Source organism: Halichoerus grypus, chromosome 1, assembly GCF_964656455.1.
Source record: "Halichoerus grypus chromosome 1, mHalGry1.hap1.1, whole genome shotgun sequence".
Taxonomy (NCBI): Eukaryota; Metazoa; Chordata; class Mammalia; order Carnivora; family Phocidae; genus Halichoerus; species Halichoerus grypus.
Genome location: NC_135712.1, coordinates 192269949 through 192293603, shown reverse-complemented (window position 1 = coordinate 192293603; position 23655 = coordinate 192269949). Strand labels below are relative to the sequence as shown.

General features: G+C 43.8%; 1 protein-coding gene across 3 annotated transcripts in view; it reads right to left on the bottom strand.

Moving 5' to 3' along the window:
* Positions 1-23655, bottom strand: part of ARHGEF3 (Rho guanine nucleotide exchange factor 3) — a 293957-nt gene that overhangs the window by 60790 nt on the left and 209512 nt on the right. The window contains exon 1 of one of the 3 annotated variants that reach the window (XM_036082425.2): positions 9887-10147. The exons of the other annotated variants lie outside the window; for them this stretch is intronic. Within the exon in view, the coding sequence (XP_035938318.1) occupies positions 9887-9982 (96 nt within the window). The 5' untranslated portion in view covers positions 9983-10147. Of the gene's footprint in view, positions 1-9886; positions 10148-23655 lie in introns of those variants that run through there. 3 annotated transcript variants of the gene reach the window in all.

Here is a 23655-nt window from a genome sequence, read left to right as displayed (position 1 = left end):
AAACACTGCATCTGCCATAAATAGAAACTAACTTGAAAAAATGAACCCTATTGTTAAATTCTTATTAGATACTCTTGCCTGTCTGAAGCTTCTAAGCCTGAGGCCTGAGCTTTGTTAAAAAGGGGAACTAGCAAGTGATAGAAAGGTGTTAAAGACATACTAGCTCCAAACTAAGACTTTCGCCTCAGCATGATCAGAAGGATCAGAAGGACAGGAAGAGAATTGAAAAGAGAAAGTGATTCAAAATTATTGTGTGTCTTATCTCTGTATCCCCTTGTCCCTGGTATCATTCAGGCTACTACAGATGGTATGAATCCCACCTTCTCAGAAAAAAGTGATCTGAGCCAGTCTTCTCATCCCAGAAATAAAGACTCTGAGGTCCCCTGAGCCTACTTGTGTCCTGTCCCCAGCTAGTAGGGAGGCTCTTGTAAGAACCAGCTTAGAAATAAATGCTGCTGAAGAAATTCAGATTTAAGCATTTTAAGAGTCCTCCAAAGCAAGTCCCCATTCCCTGATGCTGAGCCAGAACAAAGCTCACTCTCCTCGGCCCTCAGAGAGCGGACATAAAGCATTCAGAAACTAACAAGACAACCAGGCCGGTCTTCAGATGCGCTCTCTTTTAAAGCTGTCCAATTTAAGTCACCACCAAACAGCTGAGGCGGAAGGTGACTTTTCACCATGTGTCTGTGGTTAACACTTAAGTTACCATCAATTCTTGTCCTCTTGTAATAGTCTGTTTCCTTCACAGTGGTTTCAGACCCCTTTTGCAAGGCCACACCCCTGAAGCACCCAAGGAAACCACCAACCAGCAAAGAGAATGGCTGAAGGTGTGTGAGAATGAACAAGACCCCAAAACCTAACAGGATACTGATGAGCCACGCGCACCCCTCCCCAACCTGTGCGAAGTCAAACATAAGAAGAGTCTTCACCAGTGACCTTTAATTATCTTCTCTGTATTTGCCTGGGGTCCTTCTTGACATGCCTGCGTCACTTGGGGATTATGAAATGTTAGCATTTCAATGTAAGATAAGACACTTGAGAGGGACGCTTGCACTGGCCTTGTGCTGGGGCCAGAGAGCACACAGAGGAAAGACTTAATCACTTGTCCCCCTGAGGTATCAGGCCTATAGCTCCTTCTCTTTCCACCCACTGGCTGCTTCCCTATTCCCTTCTGAGGCTTCTTCCTCCAGGAAGACTCCAAACTTCCAAATCTGACAATGGTGGCACCGGCTGAACATTTAACTTTATATATTTTTTCAAGGTCCTGACATAGGCTCTCAGTTTTATTTCACTCAGGTTGCCAACTTCTCGTGGTATCTACGGAAACCATCCCCTCCGGGGAAATGCTCTATTTCTCCTTACCCTTTAATTATCGCCTCTGCTGCAAACATTAGATCTGCAGAGCTCAGGAAGACATCATTTTAAGGGATGTCATCTACATGTACAGAAGTTTCTGTCCATCCATTTTTTGTGGGCTTCTTGTTTAATAGTGATCACACATCAACTATAAAGCAGGCTTTGCACTTGAATCTGGTGTGCAGGCCACAGGGTGGGCCCACCAGTCCACTGGCTCCCAGGGGAGGTCTCTGCATGCAGTGTTCTAAGTTTAATGGGGTTCATTTGAACACCCCCAAAACAGCACTGCTTACCAACTTCACTCAGGAATATGACTGGGTTAAGCCAACACTGTGGTGTGCCAAGAGGTCAAGGCTGGGCAAGGAGGGCCCAACATTTTGGCCCTGCCTCCTAATCTCTCTGAATCTCTGTTTCTTTGGCTGACAAACAAAGAGGACAGTCCTTGCCTTGCTCAGCGTCCTCAGCCAGTGCAAGGTTCAAAGAAGATCATACACGTGAAAACACCTGCCTGCTATTTGAACACAGGGCGGCATTGCTGTGAATTTAGGGAGCTCGGTGAGAGAGGGGCAGGGGATGCATCCCTTTCCTGACTTCCCTACATCCCACGTGCTTACGTAGACACTTAAATGGATTATATCATGTGTGTAATTATGCTCAACTTTTTTCCTTTTTATTTTTTATAAGAACAGTAAGGCATTTCTGTTGGCTAGTGTGTAATGGATCAAATGATGCCACTGACCCCTGTAGCAGAGGCCATGGTACATGGGGTCATCCCCTCATTATAGGTCAGAGAGGTTGTTGGCTTTTCTGTCTGTGATAAATAAACAGGAAAGGATGCTAACCTGAAATGAGACAACCGGACTTCAAGCTTCAGCTCTGCCATGCTCAGTGGTGTAATCCTGGGAAAATTACTGAATTCCTCTGATTCTTAGTATCCTCACCTTTAAAATGGGGATAATTATACTCAGGTGAGGAAAAGAATATAAAAATGCTTTGAAACTTATAAAATACACAAGCATGCAAAATGATCATTCTTGCAAATAATGTCATTATGAACAACTCTGGACACATGGCATTGTTCCCCCTAAGATCTGGAATACCGGGTCCAGAGATTTGAACCTTTTTTGTGTTTTAATATACACTGAAGAGTACCTTCCTTCCCCACAGATGCATGTTATTTCCCTGCAACATCCCAGGACTGGGTTCTATCATGTCTTTAAGATATTTGTGATGTCAAGTAGGTAGGAAACAGCACCTATTACTATTTACCTTTTTCATTTCTATAATTTCTCCTAGAGTGAGCATTTTTTTTTTAAAGATTTTATTTATTTATTTGACAGAGAGAGACACAGCGAGAGAGGGAACACAAGCAGGGGGAGTGGGAGAGGGAGAAGCAGGCTTCCCGCAGAGCAGGGAGCCCGATGCGGGGCTCGATCCCAGGACCCTGGGATCATGACCCGAGCCGAAGGCAGACGCTTAACGACTGAGCCACCCAGGCGCCCCTAGAGTGAGCATTTAAATTATGTTTACTTTCACAGTTCCTTCTGTGTGAACTACCTATTAGTGTCTTTTTGCCCACTTATCAATGGACACTTGGAAGGTCCTTTTGCATCTGTATAAATTACTTATATGACAAAGATATTAATTTTCAGTCTGTCATCTCCAATTCAAAAATCTTGTTCAATATATGAGTCTACTCTTCTTGCCTAAGGAAGCACATTAAACATAAAAGACACGTTGTTTGTTGATGTAGCATTATACAGTGTGTCTGTAGGCTGATCAATACTCAAGATTTCCAAGCACACTGAGGATGTCCAGTGGAAACAAGCAAGGAAGAGAAAGAGATTGGACAGTATGTCCCATTTGGAAAACTGAGAGGAACCAGGACATCTAGCCAAGAGAAACAAGCACCTGGGGGAAGTGTGTGTGTGTGTGTGTGTGTGTGTGCGTGCGTGCACACACACATACATGTGCATGTGTGCGTGCAGAGTGGGAGTAGATGGGGAGAGAGAGCAGTTTTCAAATATTTAAGGAGATAACACATGAGAAAGTATTACTGTATAATATTCAGTTGCAGAAAGCAATCTTACAATTAAGAGAGGATTCTTTCATGATCCACACTGAACAAAGACAGAATGTACAGGCTCAGAAGGTAATGAGCTCTCTGTCTCTGGAGATGTTTAAGCAGAGATCGAATGGATCCAGCAGCGGGTTAGCACTGAGCTCCATATCCTTAATAGGACTTTCCTACTCTAAGGTTCTCGAATGCAATGACCCTGGGTCATTTCCTGGAGGCTAGTTTTGTTTGTTTGTTTCATAAATCCCCGGAAAAAAAAGCTTGTTTTGCTACTCCTTGCCTCCTCATCTTAAGAGCCAGAGGAGGAAAAAAAAAAAAAAAAATCCAGTGAATTTACCGTTAAGAGTTCTGGTTCTGCTCCAATTAATTGAAGTTTAGTAATAATCGGGGCCACCTTGTCACAAAAGAACACAATGGCTCAAACACAGAAGGTCCAGACACAAGTGTTTCTAGACTTAAAAAGAACCACTCCTTTCCCAGCCAGTAGAAGGTTCAGAAGCCTTTCTTGATTAACGTGTGACATAGCCTCTTCTAAGCTAATAACGGGTGTCAATTCATAAAAAATGGAAGGCACTAGAAACCACTGGCCTTCATTCTTGACAGTCCATGAGTCAATACAAAAATAAATGGCAATGCAATCACAGCAATTTCCTCATTTTGTGTGTGACCTGTACACATTACCAACGCTGACACATTATGGGAGGCAAGTGCATGCATACATCACAAATGAAGGGCCCTTCTAGATATACACATGCCATTAATAACAATTACATGTGCACAGGGCTTTGAAAAATTAGGATATGATCAGTAATTTATTTTCATTCAGTTGTTATGAAAACAGTGGCACCAGTCCAGGATTTTACAGGCAATTGCAAAGTGTCTTGAGAAAATGACACAATTTGCAAGTATCCAGATGGAAGTCAGGGCCTTCCAGTTATTGGTTTAGGTGGAAGCCTGGTGTTAATGTAGATAAGCAAAATGACTAATTGTAGAACTAACGGTGTCACCTCCACAGAGCTGAGCATGCGGAATTCTGCCAAAGACCAGCTCTTTGGCATTGAGAAACACAGAACGGAAGTTACCAAAACCCTCCCAGATGGAGGCCTGCAATTCCCATTCCTTTGGGTTGTAGCCATTCTATGAAGTGGGCTGGCAGAAACACTGAGTAATGGTGGGGTCTCCCATCCAGACACTCAAGAAAAAGTAGGCTTTTGACTGCAAGGCTATTTGCTCCAGCAGGCGCATTCATCTTTCATGTGTTCTGTGGTGAGGAGACCAGTGATTTAGTCATTTAGACGCAATGCGATGTGGTTGGGAAAGTACAGACTGCAGGGTCAGAGTGGGGTGTGAATCTTGGCTCCTCCACCTAGTAGCTCAGTCATCCTGGAAAGGCTACCACCCAGCTCTGAGCCTCAGTTGCTGCTTCTACAAAAAGGAACAAGTACACCAACCTCATAGGATTGTTGCGGGGATAAAGAGTGGACCTACAGTAAGGGGCCCCTAATGCCCTGCTGGGCACAAAACAGCACTCAAAAAATTTAGGATAGTGATCATTAATTAAAACTGTGTGGGAAATCTTTTCAAGATTCAGAAGTCTTGATGATGATGATGATGCTACTTATTGAACACTTATTATGTGCAAAGCACTGGACTAAGCACTGTACGTGAGACATCTCATTGACCCTCATTATGACCCTAGGAGGTAGAATGCTCATCATCCCCATTTTACCACTGAAGAAAACAGGGCTTAGAGAGGCAGAGTGGCTTGTGGAGGTGTAGCTAGGACAGAGTAGCTAAGCAGGTAGTGGACATGGCATTAGGGCTCAGTCCAGAGTTGATACCCTGAACATCCTCAAATGTACATGTGTAAAGTCAACATGTTTTCCTTTAATAGACCTATTCCTAGTTCAGGTACATCCTATCCTGGAGGCCCAAGACCCCGCAAGACCCCATGTGAACAAGCCTCAGAATCATGGGCTGGATGACCATAACCAGATCCTATCAGCAAGTGATGGCCTTTGCCTATGTAACTCCATGTTGCTCCCTTCCCAGCAAGACCTGAAGTCAAATGATTCATGGACTCTACTTATTTGGTCACTTGAAGAAATACCAGGATTCTAACTGCAATAACTCCTCAGAACTATTTCCATGCAGTTAGTTGTATATCCTTTCAGTTCAACACTATATGATATAGATTCCAAGAAATGTATAAGTTACTGGAAACCATTTGACTCCTTTAGCTCTCCAGCTGACATGCAAGGAGTATAGCCCCAGATGCATACAATTTTCAAGTCCACATGTGGACTTACTGGTGCATAAATTATGGTAGGGGCACAGGGTTCACCTTACCCTTTAAAGCTGAAGCTTTAAAAGTACTTCCCCAGTTACATAAAGTACTCATGATTATATATTTAAAAGAAAATATTTTAAAGCATTTTACACGTCTGTTAAGTTTTCATTCCGCTCCCTTTTTCTTCACAGAGGTAAACACCCTTATGTGCCACAAAGTATGCTGGTATGAAATGCTGGACTAAATCCATTAGGAAACCTGGCATTGGATCTTGGTTCAGCTACTGATTTTCTTCATGGCTCTCTGCAAGTCACCTCCCCTCAGTGTGTTTATTCATAAAGTAAGGAGAAAAATACGTGCTTTCTGTTAACCCTACAACATGGTTATGTTCTCGAGTGAGGCACTAGATGTGGCACTTCAAAAGGAATAGAGCTCTGTCATTTCTAGGTACACGTCATCCCAAGGGCCACACAAGGCTCCTGGAGGACTCAAAATCAGAACATACACTTTTGAGAGACAAAGGCAATGATTACAAATACTACTCACTAAATCTGCCCTAACTCTAACCAACATCTGGGATAGTGAACCTTAAAACCAAAAGTGAGCTGTCCATCAAATTGTCAGATATATTCTTAGAAAGAAAATAATGGAAACATCTCTTTGTATTTTCATTAAAAATGAAACAGACCCCAAACTCTTAAAACCTTCTTACCAGACTCCAGCATCCTTAGCCAACATATCCACTCATTTGAGCTTTCTTTTCTTTTAAGATTTTATCGATTGATTGATTGGGTGTGAGGAGGGTGGGAGAGAGACAGAGAGAGAGAGAGAATCCCAAGCAGACTCCATGCTGAGTGCAGAGCCCGATGCGGGGCTTGATCTCATGATCCTGAGATCATGACCTGAGCTGAAGTCAAGAGTTGGATGGTTAACCGACTGAGCCACCCAGGCACCCCAGAGCCTTCTTTCTTTAAAAGCGAACCTCCCCATGTGGAAATAGTGACTTTTAACTTACAATCAGCGGGATTCATTAAGTGCTAACAGCTTTCCTTCTAGTAACTTGATCAGGTGTTCAGAGCAGTTAACATGCCTGGAAGGACTGGTCCTTCCAGGCATGGGAATAAGCAAAACATAAATTAAGTGAAGCTACATCAGTGATCAGAAGAAGCAAGCTTAACCATGCTCACATGATACCATGCTTTTCTGTGAAAGTCGAGAGCCATGGACTAAAATGGACTAAGCTCCTTGGATTTCATAGTTAATGATTAGAGCTAGAAGAATCTAGCTGGTTTTGGTTAAACACTTGCAACCCAACTCCTACATCTATGCCATAAAGAAATACCAGATTAGGAAGCAGTATTATATTAATATCATAATCCATGTAGAATACTATCAGTGTTTAAAATAAATATTTTAAAGAAAATAATTTTTAAAAATAAATATATCACCTTTTTTCTTTCACTGGAAATTATCACTAAAATTAAGAAAATTACAAAGCACTTAAATCCCAAGTAGAACTTCACTTACAATTTGCATTTAAGAGAATGTTTGTTGTTGCACATTTTTCACTCAAGTGTATGGTATTAAATGCACATCACTGCACACCAGCCCCTTCTCTACAAGTCTTTCCTTAAGTGGCTTTCCCCAGCACGCCTGCTACAACCATGTAGAAGGCACTTGCCCGTGCAGTGCTCCTCCCCATAGCAAATTCCGAAGGAAAAGCCATTACATGTCTAAAGGGCACAGGTGCTTTGCTGCAACTGCCTCTGAAGGTCAAAAAGTACTTTGGATAAGCCAGTCCTTCTCTTTATAACCCACCTTCTTTTTGGAAAAAAAAAATGATCGGTCTTAAAAAACTACTTTCATAGGAATTAACAGTCAGTGCCTAATTTATAAACATGTATATAATCATGTTTTTCAAAAGGCCTACCAGGGTATGCTGTTCTTTAAACACTTACAAATACTGATGACACCTGCTGGTAGAAAATATATTTTAGTTAATTGCTGATGGAGAAGTAAGGCCTACAAGGGTTGACTGTCTTTTGCATGGACAGTGAAACCAGAAAACTACCCCCTACACTCAATTTCAGTTTCTTTTTCCAACTTTGTCTATTTGTCATTACCAGAAAATGAAGCTAGGAGATGCACTGGACTGGACATCTCTGCCTCAAGATGTATACAGCATACACGATACTTCCCTGAATTAAACTGCACACATACACAGAAAACACTCAATGGGGACACCTGAAAAATATTTACCATTTCAAAAATTGTTCCTCTCCCATCCTTACTCCCATACCAGGACATCCCCATAAAAGGAAATTAAGTCACATTTTGTAATTTGGATCTGGCTAACATGAAGAAAATTAATATTTGACATTTGGTGATACATTTCTTTCATCACATTTGTGATATACAGATATATTTCTATTCTAAGTATAATAATAAGAAAAAATCAAGCAGATGAGTTTTACCTAAGCTGTTAACTGAACTACTCAGAAAACACAGGACTAAGGGAGAGCAAGAAGGGACTAGTTAGAGTCCAGAGCTATTCTCACTATTCTTTCCTTTGATCCATTTCAATTTATTAATTCAATTTGGTTATGCTTTGCTTCCTTCCAAAGGGCATTTGAGAGGATACTAGCTTCACTGCTCCTACATTCATTAAATTATGAAGTTCCTATTGAAAAATCATTAGATCCATTCCAAGCCTGAACAACCTGAATTCTATGCTGGTGCTATCTTGTCAAAACTTAAAAAAGAGTCCAAACACCATTAAGACCATTACACTTCCACAGCTGCTGGGAACAAAAACTCTTTGTGAAAATACACAACTGAGCTGGAGTGTGGGGTGGGGGTGGGGGTGAGAAGTTAGTTGTGCTCAGCTTACAGAAAGCTGATTACAACTGGAGACTGTTTGGAGTCTTGTCAGCTTGGAGCAGCTCTTGTTAGAGGCAATGAATCTTTGATGCTGTCCTCCCAAATATACATAATTCAGTGAGCCAAGTGCACACAGCTAAGGAGACCCAAGTGTGGTGGGTGGGTGGAATCCTCAAGACGGCTGCACCAAGGTCGGATGCACATCTGCCTCCAGACTTTCCCCAGTCATGGTTGGACAGAGTGACAATCTCTCAGATACACATATGAGCAGCAGTGATGAGCTGGGTCCTGTGCGTTCCACTATAGCTCGGCCACAGCAAAGCTGTGGTCTAGTGAAAGCAACTATATTCCCTAAGACCCTCAAAAACTGAGAAGGATGCTTTCTCCTCTAGCTGAACCCAACCTTTAAGACCAGTGAGCTCTTTGCCAGAGATATAACACACAGAAGTAAAATGCAAGATTAAACACAAGCCAGGAGGGCTCTCTCACATCCTCCTCAAGGCACTGGAAACTTCCCAGAAAGGGAAATGTTTCCAGTGTTCCAAGACAGTTTCCCACTGCCCCAAGGAGTTTAATTCATTTTCAGGATCCATGTGCAAGACACTCAGATTACTCATTTAGCCCCCACACCCCCAGCTGAATGACCCCACTGGCCACAGATGACAAACAGAGGTGCCAGTCCCTGTCTTTGCTGCCAAACAGCTGCAAGGTCAAGCCTGACAGGTGAGATGGCCCGCAAAGGCCTCCTCTTGCTCCCCAACCCAGGCAAGAGGAAACCCAAGCTTAAAAGGTAGCTCTTCACTGACATCTGAGCCTAAGGATACAGTAAGAAAATGTCCCTCTGCCAGGTCTAGACAGAAGATTGACAGTCTGAGAGCCTTGCAGGATGCAAGAGGCCAGGGCAAAGAGGCAGCTGCTCTCTCGCCAAGAGGAAGAGGGCCAGGGACAGGGGAGGAGGCTCATGATGATCCACAGAGAAGGGGCAGAAGAAGGGAGGCAGAGACAGAGAGTGAGACATGGAGGGAGAGAGAGTGTGTGTGAGAGAGAAATGGGAAAAGGGAGAGGGAGGGAGGGAGAGGGAGAGAAAGAGGGAGGGAGGGAGAGAGAGAGGGAGAGAGAGGGAGGAAGAGGGAAAGGTAGAGGGAAGGAGAGAGGATGGGGGGAACACACTGAATGAGAGATGCAAGCACTGAGAGACTGACACAGCGAGGGAGCCAGTGAGAGATGGTGCGAGACAGAGGGACAAAGAGACAGACCCGGAGAGGTCCAGGTGGAGGCCCTACCTCTGCGTCCTTGGCCGGACTGCTGGCCGGGGGTACCTCCAGGCTGCAGTTCGCCCTCTTGACCGTGAGGTAGAAGGGGTAATCCTTGGCCACCATGGTGGCTGCCGGGCCTGCTCTTTGGGATGTCACCGCTGACCCGAGGCGACCACAAAACTCCCTGGCGAAAGGGGGCCCCAGCTCCACGGTGCCGGGCGGCAGCGTCGGTACGGAGACTGACAGCCGGTTTCTTGCCTGGCGGGACCGACTCAGCTCTCCGGCTGAAAGGGGGGAGGAGCCTCGGCCGGGCCCGCCCAGCTGGGGGTGGGGCGCGGGGGTGGGGCGGAGCGCCGGCTCGGCCCCGCCCCGACGCGTCCCCGGAGGGCCCAGGTACCGCCCCGCGGAAACCCCCCAGCGCTGCGAGGGGCGAACGTGCCGTGGGACCCTTCTTCGTGCGGGCGGGATGCTCAGGGCCACCCTCCCAGTGACTCCCTGGCACTCAGCGGATGGAAGAGGCGGCGGGTAGAACCGAGGCTGGGGCGAAGCTGGGCGGCGGGGAGAGGTGGCCCCGCGGAGGAAAAGGGAGCGTTTTAAAAGCCCACGTTAAGAAGAGACGGTATTCTGTTTTGCCTTCTTCCCAGCCAGCCTCCCCTCACACTTTTTTTTTTTTTTAATGAACGTCACTGGAGTATATAATCTATAAACAGTAAGATGTGCCCATTTTAAGTGTACAGTTAGTTGAGTGTTGACAAACGTAAACACTCACGTAACCACTTCTATAATCAGGAAAAATATATTTCCACCAGTTCCAGAGACTTCCTTTGAGCGCCTTCCTCTGCACCCATTTTTAAATATGAAGAGGCTGGTTAGAGGCAGCCAGCCACTCAGAAGGGCAATCTGACAGGGTCTGTCAAGCTGTGCGGCCTGAGCCGGCTGGCTGTACCAAGTCCTATTGGAGAAATACATTGTAAATGTCTGATAGGCAATTCTAAGATCATTTGCTGCAGCCCAGTCTGGGACAAACAAACCCCAAACTGGAAACAACTGTAATGTTTATTAACAGGGAGTGCTTAAATACATTTTCCTCCTTATAGAACCCCACTCAACAGCAATCAAAAAGAAGGGGTCTAGGGCTGCGGCATGGAAAGATCTCCAATGCATTAAATTCAGTTAAAGAATAATTGCAGAGTAAGCACAGTCTCATACCATTTATGTTGAAAACATAGCTAATTAATACCGTGTATTTTCTATAGCAACATGTAAGTAAATACCATTGAAAACCATCCAGAATGATGCACAGCAAACTTATGAGTACCTTTGGGGCTAAGGGGAGGCAATCAGTGCCAGAATGTACACCTGGGATTAAAGGATTAAAAGTAGCAAAGGAAACTTTAAATTTACAGCTATTGTTCTTAAAAAAAATTTTTTTTAAGTTTTTTTTATTATTTATTTATTTGACAGAGAAGGAGAGAGAGAGCACACAAGCAGAGACAGAGGGAGAGAGAGAAGCAGGCTTCCCACCGAGCAGGGAGCCTGATGCGGGACTCGATCCCAGGACCCTGGGATCATGACCTGAGCCGAAGGCAGACGCTTAACGACTGAGCCACCCATCTTAAAATTTTTATGACAAAAATATATGTGTTACTTGATAAATTAGAAGTTAATTTTTTAAAATATTAAAATGATCATTGTCTCAAAAGTTATTTTGTGGACTGCACTGTTGAACTTTTCCTCCCTCCTATCAAAGTCATGACCACAGCAGGTGGTGGTCTGGAGAGATGATGTCTTTTGTTTTGACTTCTTAGGTGTATAGGAGGTAATGGGAATGGAAATATCTAGACCCTGTTTCAGTATTCTCTGCTTCCAGCTAAGGCCAGAATCCAGTTTCCACTTTCCAGGCAGGAAACATCATGCATGATACATGGCTCTTCCATCCCAGGTACCAAACCCACACCCTAGCACTAAATTCACCTACTTTCCTGTCCAGCTAGTCCACAAACTGCTTTAAGAAAAGGGAGAATCTATCTGGCCAGTTTTGCTAACCCTGTTTTTGCCACACATGTAAAGGAAACTTTTGAATTAGTGGGTTCCAGTTGAAATTGAAGAAAGCACCTGAGTTTTTTTCCCCTCATATACATATACCCTGGAGCACCTGGGTGGCTCAGTCGGTTAAGCATCTGGCTCTTGATTTCGGCTCAGGTCATGATCAAGTCCTGAGTCGGACTCCATGCTCAACGGGGAGTCAGCTTGAGGATTTGCTCTCCCTTCCCTTTGCCCCTGCTCCCCTCAAATAAATAAATAAATCTTTATATATATATTTTTATATACACACACACCCTATTTATTTATATATTTATATATTTATATATATTATATATATAGAACATATATATATATAATATATATACCCTAAAGCAGTGGGAAGGAGGTGATTGAAGATGTTTGGGATGAGAAAGATGCCTCTGGACCACTGATTTTTCCTACTCGTAGTCCCAAACACAACTTTATTTTTTTAACCCAAGCTGTGCTGATGGGGAGCTTACATAGATGCTCCCTGTAAGCTTGACCAAGCTTGGTGGGGATATGAAGGGAAACTTATCTCCAAGGGCAGCCAACTAAAGCAGCCCTTGATTAATTCTGCTGCCAAAGGAGGGCCAGGAAAGGCAGTGACACGCCTCATTCAGGGTTCCCCTGGCTGCCGAGGATATGAGCTGAATCACGTGGAGCTGCTCCTCATTCCCTTCTTCCTGCTCTTCTGGCCCCCATAGGCCCACCATCTCAACTAGATGACTCAGGCTAGCAACAGCCCCTTTGGGGACAGGCTTAGATCCCTGGTGGAGCACACTGGGCCTTATCCTCCAGTTGGGAAGTGTACTTCCAGCACTAGGTGAAGAAAAGAATGACCCTAGCAAACTATGACTGGTCTTCTCTCTGTGGGATCCTCAGGGCTGGGCAGGAAGTCTGATGTACCATAAGCCCAGTGTGGTAATAAATAAACCCTATGGAAAAGAGGGGACTTCAACCTCAAGTTTGAGTACAACTATTGTGGAGCAAAGAATAGTCATATTGGTTGATGAGAAGGCTGCCATATCTACTTTCTCTTAATAACATTTTTTTTTGCCCCTCCTCAAAAGATTTGGAACAATAAAAATCAATCAATATACATGGCACATAACACATGTGCAGGAAACTTCTGTGTTTTCTGCTATACATGCTAGCCAGAGGGAGAAAAAGAGAGAGAGAGAGAGATTGCTAATGATGAGTAACCTTTAAACAGTGCTGGGGGGGAAAAAAAAAAAGCATAAGCCCTAAGAAGAGTGTGGAAGGAAAGATGGGAATCTGGAGTTCCCTTGGGTGGTCTGATGATTCTCAGCTTCTCATAGCATGAATGTCTGACCCCCATAAATAGGGTTCTGGTGTTTAAAGATATATTTTTGGTACAATAAGGCCTGTAAACTGAAGCCAGGCAATTTGGGGTATACATAAGCCATGTATGTGGTCCTTGAGACATTTAGAGGATTTCAAGGGTATTTTTGACCCCATGCAGTCTCCACCTTGTGCCCTGACTTCAGAACCTCTGCCATGTGTCATGCGCTGCCCCAACATTAACAGATTCAGGGTTTGGATATTCTGCCTGGATTCCAACCAGAGGTGTCTGCGACCAAAGACTTTGTCAGGAAGCAGGCTGCTCTACACGAGGGTTCCCAAGCACACCCCCCGAGGCTGGTGTTACAAGTGAGGGAAGCCAGTCCAACTCTGCAAAGCTGCCCAGCTGAGTGGGCCCCAGGAGCCCGGCGTTCCCCCATCCTGTCTGTGTGTGTGTTTATGAGCTTAGGAACAACACTGCCCTAACAGTCAGCTTCACTCAAAGCAATGGCACAAAGTGCCTTTCAGAACTTGCCTTCAGCACAACCCGTTATAATCCTATAAAATGCTTCACAGCCGGGCAGTGTTCCTTGCTAGCCAGAAGCCTGGAGACTGGAATAAAGAAGCCTGTTCTGCGTTTCCAGGAACGGTGCCAAGAGCAGGGCCTGCATTCTCGCCTGCGCCGAGCGGGGCTCATTTGTGCTGCTGGTGGAATGGTGGGCCTCCACACACAAGCCCACCACTGGTTATAAGCTCCTTTCAGAAGAGTAGACAGCCAGACATGGCTGAGAGACCATCAATCATCTCCTCAAATCCCACTGCTGTGGCAGTGAGCAGAACAGGCCCAGCATGAGGCTAAAACTTCAGAAGTTAAAGTGGTTGTGGCAATCTTTTCAGCCAACAGGATGATGCCTTGCTCTGTTACCATTATACTTAACATCAGAGTTAGTGAGTTCTTTTTTTTCTTAAAGGTGCATTCATTTGTTCATTCATCCAAGCATCCATCCATCCATCCATCCACCCATCAAATATGAAAGAGTGTTTATTACAGAGCAGGTGTTCAATTAGCTACATTTCTTCCCTTTCTTTTCTACCTATTCCTGAACCTCTATGCCAGGAAGGTGTGTAATACACATCAGCTCAAGAAATATGGTTGACTTTAATACATGGCCTTTCAACTATAACCTCAGCAGCGAGGTGTGCATTTGCAGAAGGAGCTCAGGTGACAGTAGACAATCCCCTAAAGCCCAGCCTTCAAACACGTGCACCTCCATCTGCTTCCTTGGCATCTGGAGCTATCCCTTCTACCCCTGCTAATCTCACACAGTCGTGTAGGTACATGTTGGATACACATGTGTACCAACACCTGTCCCCTCCCCTTTCATTTGGGCAACATTTCCAGTTAATGATCGAGCTCCCTCTCCTCTCTGCCACTTCAGTCTTGATGGGAGAGGGGAGTCAAAAGCCTGAAAAATTCTGGCAGTGAATTCTGAGAGATCAGGACTGTGGTTTCCTGCCAGATGGGTAAAAATGGCACAATGAAACACTGACATGATTTTAGATATTATTACCAGGATTACTACTCTCCCCACTGCCTGGGGTTATGTCCACTGGCTCCCGGCTAGATTTATGAAAATATATCCCTGGATATTCTAAAGCTGGAAGACTTCATTCATGCGTTCACTTAAAGATCTCAGTTTTTGAAACAAGTTTGAAAAACCGGTTAAGTGATAGAATCTTTCTCTTTCTCCCAGGATTGAGCTAATCCTGTGGATTACTAGCTATAATGCAAAAATAATCAAGACTTTATGTTTAAAAAAATGGATATTTGTTTTGCCCTGATATACCACAGACAGGTACATTCCCTAGTCTCTAGTTCATTACAGCAGTGATCCTCAACTGGGGGCAATTTTGTGTCCCCCCCCCCCGTGACATTTGGCAATGTCTGGATACATTTTTTATTGTCACTGGGGGAGGGTCCTAGTGGCATCTAATGGATAGAGGCCCAGGATACTGGCAGACATCCTATAAGGCACAGGACAGCTCCCACAGCAAAGAATTAACAGGTTCAAAATGTCAATAATGCTGCTATTGAGGAACCCTGCATTACACAGAGAGCAGAACTAAAATATAGCGTCAGAGCCAGGATAACCCATCGGTTTTGACCTCAAGGATATTCTTTCTTCAGACCTTGGCCATTGATTGATGTCAAATGTCAGTCTGGGCATGGTGGGGGAAAGAAAAAAATGCTTCAGTGTGCCAGGTAGCCTCAGAATTATTGACATGCCTAGAATCTTTCCCTGTTGTCCAAACCTGACCCTTAACAGAATAACAGATTTCATAAAACACAAAAGGACAAGAGAACAAAAAGTACAGGAATAAAGGGCGGGGGACAGAAAACTATCTTAAACTCTTCAGATATGAAAATGTACTTCAAAAGGCCAGTGAAAATGAAAGTTTCAACGAAAGGTAATACTTTAAAAAGAAATTGGGGAGGAAAAAGAAATGTTTCAAAACTTGGTCTTTTCCAGGAAAACCTTTTCCGCCCTATTTAATTGTTTTGGGGGTCAGAAATTCAAACTCAGTGATGAAATAAAAACCCCAGAGGATTCGATTTACTGTCTTTCTGATACATGGTATTTCTGGCTACACAGTGTGTACGACTGGAAACCTGCCTTCACTCAAGATTTTGCAGTAAGAGTCCTGACTTTCTCCAATTTGAGCTGATTACTATCAGCAGGTTTGTTTTGCTTATAGAATATAAGCCAGCCTCTAGAACACTTTCTGTATACTACTAGAAGGTCTTTGAACTTTATGGAGAGCCTGCATTTGTTTGAGAGTATTTCATATCTTTTGACCAAGAATTCAATAAGTTCGAATAATATTTATTCCCCCCAGACTACAGCTAATGTTATATTATATAGGTTTTCTACACTAACCATTACATGGAGGAATTCAAATCTAAAATATGTAAATTCTAGCTTTGGATAATAGAAGTGTTTTCTCTTTCATCAACTATAAACTCAGCAATCAAAGTATCCTATTTCCTCAAGCCTAAGATGCTGAAGACTGTAATATGTGCTATTATTTTATGTATTACCAAGAAAGAAAAAAATGTTGCCAATTGAATTATAACATGTGATCAATTATAAGATACATCCCAATTCTAGAAAAATTAAAATGTGGGGGAAATGTGCATTTCAATGATAGCAGTATTCATATAATCCGGCTGGGATTTGAAAACCTACATATTTATAGAAACATGACTTCTGGGAATTCAGGGACAATAATTCCAGAGACCACCTGTAGTGAAACCAACTGAGAAGCTTATCAAATCCACACCTCTGGACCCCACTTTGGGATTGCTGAATTGGACTCTAGGAATTTGAATTTTTGATAAACACCCTCAAAGAACATTTGTTTGAGTAGCATGGTGTTGTGAGTTACAATTATCAGCCAGCCCCAAATGAACCTGCCCACCTCTCCCATTCCGGGAATATTCTGAACCACAGTTTCTCGGGCCAGAGGTGCCCAGGGGTAATTAGCCCAATGGTTATAGCAACAAAATCCAGAGTGGGCATGGAGAGCTGCTTATTTGCTCATCCAGTACTGAGGAACTATTATATGTTGGATAGCCTGCTCTGTACATACGGGTGCATCAGGGATACAATGAAAAATATGCAAGTCCACACTCCAAGTAAACTACCAGCTAAGCCACCCACCAGGAGACATGTTCTGGCTCTTAGAACTTGATTTACAATCTGGTATCCAGAGTTTCAATTAAAAACATGCTTATCTTCATAGCCAGGGGACATGACTGCATTTAAGTTTTTAAAAAATTAGCTGTAGCAATAGAGAATGGGAGGAGGGCAGTTGGCTTGAGATGTTTACTTGAAAGAGATCTGGGGCTGGGGGGTGCGGGGTGCAGAGAGGTGAGTGGTGTGTGTAGAAGACCTTAATTAGAGAATGAGTTCAATGAGCAGAAGCAGACTTGGGGACTCCTTGGAAGCATGTGTCTCACTCATGTGGTGGGAGCAGAAGTCGGTTGGTGTGTGCTAGAGGGCAGCCCATGAGCTAAAAGTGTTCCTCATTGTCATGGGCGTCTGACAACACTACAGAGGGGACAGAGGGTGTAGGTTCACTGGGTGCTTTGGTTAAGTGGGAGGTGAGTTCTGCTCTGTTTGAATTTTTTCCACCTCACATCCAAAACCAAGCTCAGCAACTCAGGTCTCATGGGCTCACTCTTCTGACTGAACCAAACTTGGCAACAGAAAGCTGCACAAAAGTACAGGCTTCTAGTTTACCAACCTTTATTGCTGCATGATCATTTAGTTCTTTGACATGACAAGAACAACTATCAGATGGCTTCCTACCAAATAATTCCTCTCACTCAAGGCTGTCCTTGATCCCCAGGCTAGGGGAACCCTTGCTTTGTGCAAACCCCACCCCAGCACTGAAGACCTCTCTTTCCCCAACACCCATCCAGCTTATAATGACTGATTTGAGGTGCCACCACCACCTGACAGGGAGCTACAAAGGCACAGGGGCCATATTTATCTCGCTCACCACAGGGGCTCCAGCTCCTGCTATCATGCTGGCATATGGTAGAAGGATCCACATTGGTTAAAATGAACATTAAATCGAAGTGGGACTAATCAAAGAACATGTCATGGAAGAGATGAATCCAGAAAAGAATGTTTGCAGTAAAGGAACATAAAATATTTAAAGTTTCTGTGATGGGGGGGCACCTGGGTGGTGGCTCAGTCAGTTAAGTATCTGCCTTCAGCTCAGGTCATGATCCTAGGGTACCGGGATCGAGCCCCACGTCGGGCTCCCCGCTCAGTGGGGCGTCTGCTTCTCCCTCTCCCTCTGCCTCCTTCCCTCTGCTCTTGCTCTATCTGTCTCTCTCTCTCTCTCAAATAAATAAATAAAATCTTAAGAAAATTTTTTTTTTAGCAGACATGGGTAGACATGCTTCTTGAAGAATCCAAAATGCACTAAAACCACTTTGAGAGAAATGTTCCTGCAGTATAAGGCTATGAGGCCCTTTTGGATATTACTGACAGCTCTCAGTTCCCTCCAGGTTTTACACAGACCTGGCAATTTACACTAATTCCGGAACCAGGCGGACTTGCCAGGGAGACTGAAACTAGTGACAAAGGACATCAAAGAGCTTGCTTTCAGAGATGCCTTGTAACATGCTCCTCCGTCCTTTTCTTGCCCTCCAGAGGCACTTTCTTCCTTTTCCTTCTCTAGGTTTTTGATTCCAGGTTAAACTCCCTATATACATTTTTTCTTTTCAACTTGCCGCGCTCATACCTCATGTTATTTATATTGAAACTTCGTTCTCTTGAGTTGGGCCTCTCCTGAGGGGCTGACTTTGAAGGGGGAGGGCAGGCTTTTGCCTGGTGTTTCTGCAAGATTAAACATGGTGCTCATCTAAAGTTCTCAGGCTGATGTGAAAGTACGGACTCAAGGACTTTTTCTCCAAGGAAGCCAATGGGAGAAGAAGGAACTTTCTCTGCTGGCTGCTCCATCAAGGGAGGGTGCCACCCTCCCCGTCTGAGCGTCTTCACCTGGAGTCTTACAAGAGATGCTTTGAGAGCTCATTCTAGTTTAGACACAGTACATGGGAAACAAAAATTCATCTGTCAGGGAGTGGGAGGCAGAGAGGGAGAGAGGGAGGGAGGGAGGGAGGAAGGTAAGAGAGAATTAAAATTGTAAAGCCAACATCACGTGGCTTCCTCCTTGCACTTTAATAACCCAGCACTGTCTGCAGGCTCAGAAAAGCCAAACGCAATGGGTAGGTACAAGGATTGTTCTGGTGCCAGGAAAATGCAATAAGACATAACTTTTACAAGGTAAGCAATGAATAAACGCCCTGCAGGAACAAAACAGATTTTAACATCTCTGAAGTTGGCAGCCAGGTGCCTGAAACATTGGTCCAGTGCATTCAAAATGCACAATAGATAGGACCACATTCTTTAAGATGAGGTCATATTTCAGGGGATGCAATGGCTGGATAGGCTGGGTTTCTATGATCGAGGGAAGGAGGGGAATTTGATCAGTATTTTCTTTGCCACAGTGAGACTCATTTCAATGCATGTGAGAGATTTTCCACATGCTGGGCAAATTTTCTAGAGTTTTTTAAAGGGAGAACTTTCTGCAGACTACCTTGGCTTCTGAAAGAGGTATCTTTCTCTCTGAGTCGGGAGGGATCTTATTCTGTCCCATGCTGTTATCGAGAAGATCTGAAACTACAACTCTTCTTTTGGATTCTGCTGTTATAAAATGTGGTTTGGGGTGTCTTGTTACACTTTACCCCCAGAAGTGTTAAAGGAAGTGCCTGTCACCAACACTCAAAAATAAAAATGAAAATGATGCTGGCCGGGCTCAAAAACCAAAGGCATCAGCATTTTGCTTCAGTTTCCTGTTCATAAAACTTTATAAAAACAACCCACCCATTAAAGAAAAAAAGCCCATAACAATAGCTCATTATTCTTTTCCTAAGCGCTTGCCTCATGCCACTCTGAAATTAGGTGCCATCACGTTTCCTGAGTTATGGGCTCCAAACACCACATCCCTTTCCTCCCTTCCTCGCCCCCACCCCACCTGGCATCACTCCTGAATTTAGACACTTCAGTTTACGAGCTCAGCAGAGAGAGGCCAGCGCCCTCCCTCCTACCTGTCCAGAGGAGGCCAAGCATCTGTGGAGCCTTCCAAATTAATTTCCATTCCCTAGAGAAACTTTTAATATGAAAGGTGCACAGTTACAAAGTGAAGAAAAAAAAGATACCTACAGACTGCGCCAGTAAACTGAAAAATAATTATACACACATTACCTTGTGATGTTAATTTTTGAAGAACAGGAAATTTCCCTTCTACCCTGGCTCTGCAGTACAACTTTATGGAATATTGAACACCTCATCCTTCAGTTCCCCATAGAACATAGGAAAATGCAAGCTCTAGAATAAGAAGCCTAGATGCAAGCACCAAGTTTTCCACTTGCTAACTATATGACTTTGGACAATTTATTTAACCATACCAAACCTCTGTGTAATCATCTGTAAAATGACGCTATGAGAGTTTCAAGGCTTTAATGAGATAAAATATCTGAATAGTTTAATAAGATAATGTGTATGTCAGCGTTCTAGGCACAAGGTAAGCACATAATCCATATTGTTATTAACCTTTCCTACTCTCTTTTTTCTTAATGAATTAGAAAGGAAAAGATGGGTGGGGGGCCACCTGGGTGGCTCAGTCGGTTAAGTGTCTGCCTTCAGCTTAGGTCATGATCTCAGGCTCCCTGCTCAGCAGGGAGTCTGCTTCTCCCTCTCCCTCTTCCCCTCCCCTTGCTTGTGCTCTCTCTCTCTCTCTCTAATAAATAGATAAATAAATTTTTTTTTTAAAGGAAAAGATGGGATTTGGGGATCTTTCCACCCTTCTTGCTTCTAGAGAGGTTAATCATTCTCTCATTTAAATCCATAGATTTCAACTATTGATTTAACCATTGTGCATACATAAAAGCAGTGGCACAGGAAAAAGTGAACTGACCTAAATTTGAAGATGTGGGGTCCAATCCTGGTTCTACCTCTAAATTTGCTGTGTGACCTTGGACAAGTCAATTAAACTCACTAAGACCCAGTTTCTTGAACTGTAAAATAAGGTGATTTAAACACAGATGCTTACCTTCTGTGATTCTATCAAAACCCAAAGACTGAAGTGTCCATGAAGTACTGCCTCAGTTTTATGTTATTTTATTTCCGGAAAGAAAATAAAACTGATATTATCATCTACTGATGAAAGCATCCTTATCTAAAATCAGAATGTTTGCTGTAGGCAGCCCACATTTTGGGTTAGTTCAGTACGGTAATATTTTATACGGGCTCATCAGAAAATTCAGCTTGATGTCCTCATTTGCCAGGAAATGCAACGAGGAATACAGATTCCTTTAATATCAAACGGCCAAGAAAGCAAGATCTAAACAGCGGTAAGATCAACTATGAGCAAAAAAACATCGAAAAGGAAATGCAGCTACATTATACACGGGATGGAACAGGCCTGAAATATACCACTGTTACTTAAAAATAGGTACTGGGCCACATGCTGCTTGTGTTATCTGTATGACAACATTTGGTTCCTACTGTGTCCTCTTCCTAGAGGCCTGTTATGACTAGGAGAGCTGTCTGTTCCTTCAGTGACCGAGTCTTACTGCCTCATGGGTTTTCCCTAGTCATTCCTTTCCGCCCTTCGGGTAGGCTGCTTACGTCCAAGTGGAGGGACCAGAGCCAGTTCTGTTCTGGATGCAACACACAGATGGTTGCTGGCATGTGGTGCTGAGCACCAGGGGCTGAGGGACTGAGGGCTCTCTGTACCCCAGGCCAACCTTCTGGTGCAAAATATTGATGCTGAGGTCACACATTTATAAAAATCAAAACTAAAGAGAAAGATACACTGTAGCAACTTCTAAACGGTGCCCTATAAATAAATGGAACTAGATTTAAGGAACAAATCATAAGCTTCATTATTCTCTAACATCTGTTTCTCCCACTTGACTACAAGCTCCATAAGGGCAAAACTCATGACTCTTTTGTTCAGGGCTCTAGCCCCAGTGCTGAAAAATGCCTGCCAAGTGCCAGGAACTCAACAAATGACGACCTTAGCTAATGCTCACTGAGAGTTTGCTTTCTGCCAGGCACTGTGCTTTGACTTTACGTGACATATCTCAGGTGATCCTCACAACAATCCAATGAGGTGGGTCCTTCTATAAAGGGAGAAACTGAGGTACAAGGAGTTCACTTGCCCAAAGTCACAGAGCTGGTAAATGGCAGAGCTGGGATTCAAATGCAAGTACTCTTCTTCCAGAACCTTCAGTTCCAATCATGAAGTAGACCATTAATTATTTTCAGGCCATTTGCAACTTAGCAGGTGTCCTGATACCAGAGACTATGATGCTAAGGGTCAGGGGTTCAAGCCTATATGATATGATTATAAGAACATCAAACAAGAGTCAGGAAACCTAGGTTCAAATCTTAGCCCTGGACTCCTACACTGACTTAGGTCAAGTCCTATGACTTCTTTGCTCACCAGTTTCTCCTGCTGGTCAAAAAGGGGTTGGATGGCCACTCAGGTCCCTGACAGTTGTAAATCCCAAGTGCTAGAGTCCCCCCAGACATAATCTCACATCCAGAAAACTGCAGGTCACACAAGTGTATTCCTCCATCTTCCAGTCTTCAATAATCTTCAACCATCACACAAGTTACTCAATCTCTCAGAGCCTCAGTGCCCTCATCTGCAATTTGGATATAATAGCACCAACTTCAAAGGGTGGAGGTGAAGATTAGAGAGAAGCCAGGTAAGAGGCTAACATATAGTAGTAATTTTATAAACAGTAGCTAGGAATTATTATGGTCGAAAGAGGTAAGTCTGGAGGAGGTAAGTCTGGAGGAGGAAAGAATCTCCTTAAAGCCTGGGAACCAACCAAACAATTGAAAAGACAGCATTGAAACAAAGTGGTTTAAACAATTTCTAAGAGTAGAGTACATGTTTGCCACATCCCCAGATCAAAAATTCCTTATTGGATTCTCTTTCCAAAAAATGGAGTAAGACAGATGTGAGTTAACTTCAGATAGAACAAAAAGGAACCACTGCGATCCGGGGAGTTCACATGTGTGTGCTGAAACACTAGAAAATTTGCTTTATGCCAGCCCTGTGACAAGCATGTGATATGTATTATCTTACTGAGTCCTCACAACCTGCTGAAAAGGGTACTCTCTCTGGTTTATGATGAGGGTACAGAGGCTCAGAAAGGTTAAGTAACTCGCTCAAGGTCACACAGTTACTAAATATCCACACCAGAACTTAGTCTGCTCAGGACACTGATGGCTTTAACCATGCCGCTGCACCCCCTCCCCAAAAATGGAACGTCGTTGGCCTCAGCATACCCCAAAGCCCCACAGCAGTAATCCTTGTCCACAACATGGGCAGGTGGCTTTATAGGCAGCACATGTGTGTGGGCTCAAGCAGCCTTGCGTTTCAGTCCCCGTTTACCCACAGACTCCCAGCAGCTGTGGACAAATTATTTAACTTTCCTGGATCCTGTTTTGATCATACCGAATGTACTGGATTAGAGCTTTTCAATCCAAGTCTTGTGGAACATTAGCCACTGACATTTTACACCCCAGAAGGTTAGGGACAAGAGAGCCGAGATGTGAGTGGTCCTCTGTCTGGATTTCCTGGTTGGGGGGAAGGAGTTAACAAACCCAGAACTGGGTGACTCCTCAATTCCCTTTCATCTTGAAGCTAATGAAATTCTACTGAATGTTACGTGATAGGGAAAGAGAAAGGGGAAGAGAGGGACTTACAGGAATCATGTGGGGTGGAACGGCAGGAGGTTCGTTTGAAACTGTTTGCAGAGCGACACAATG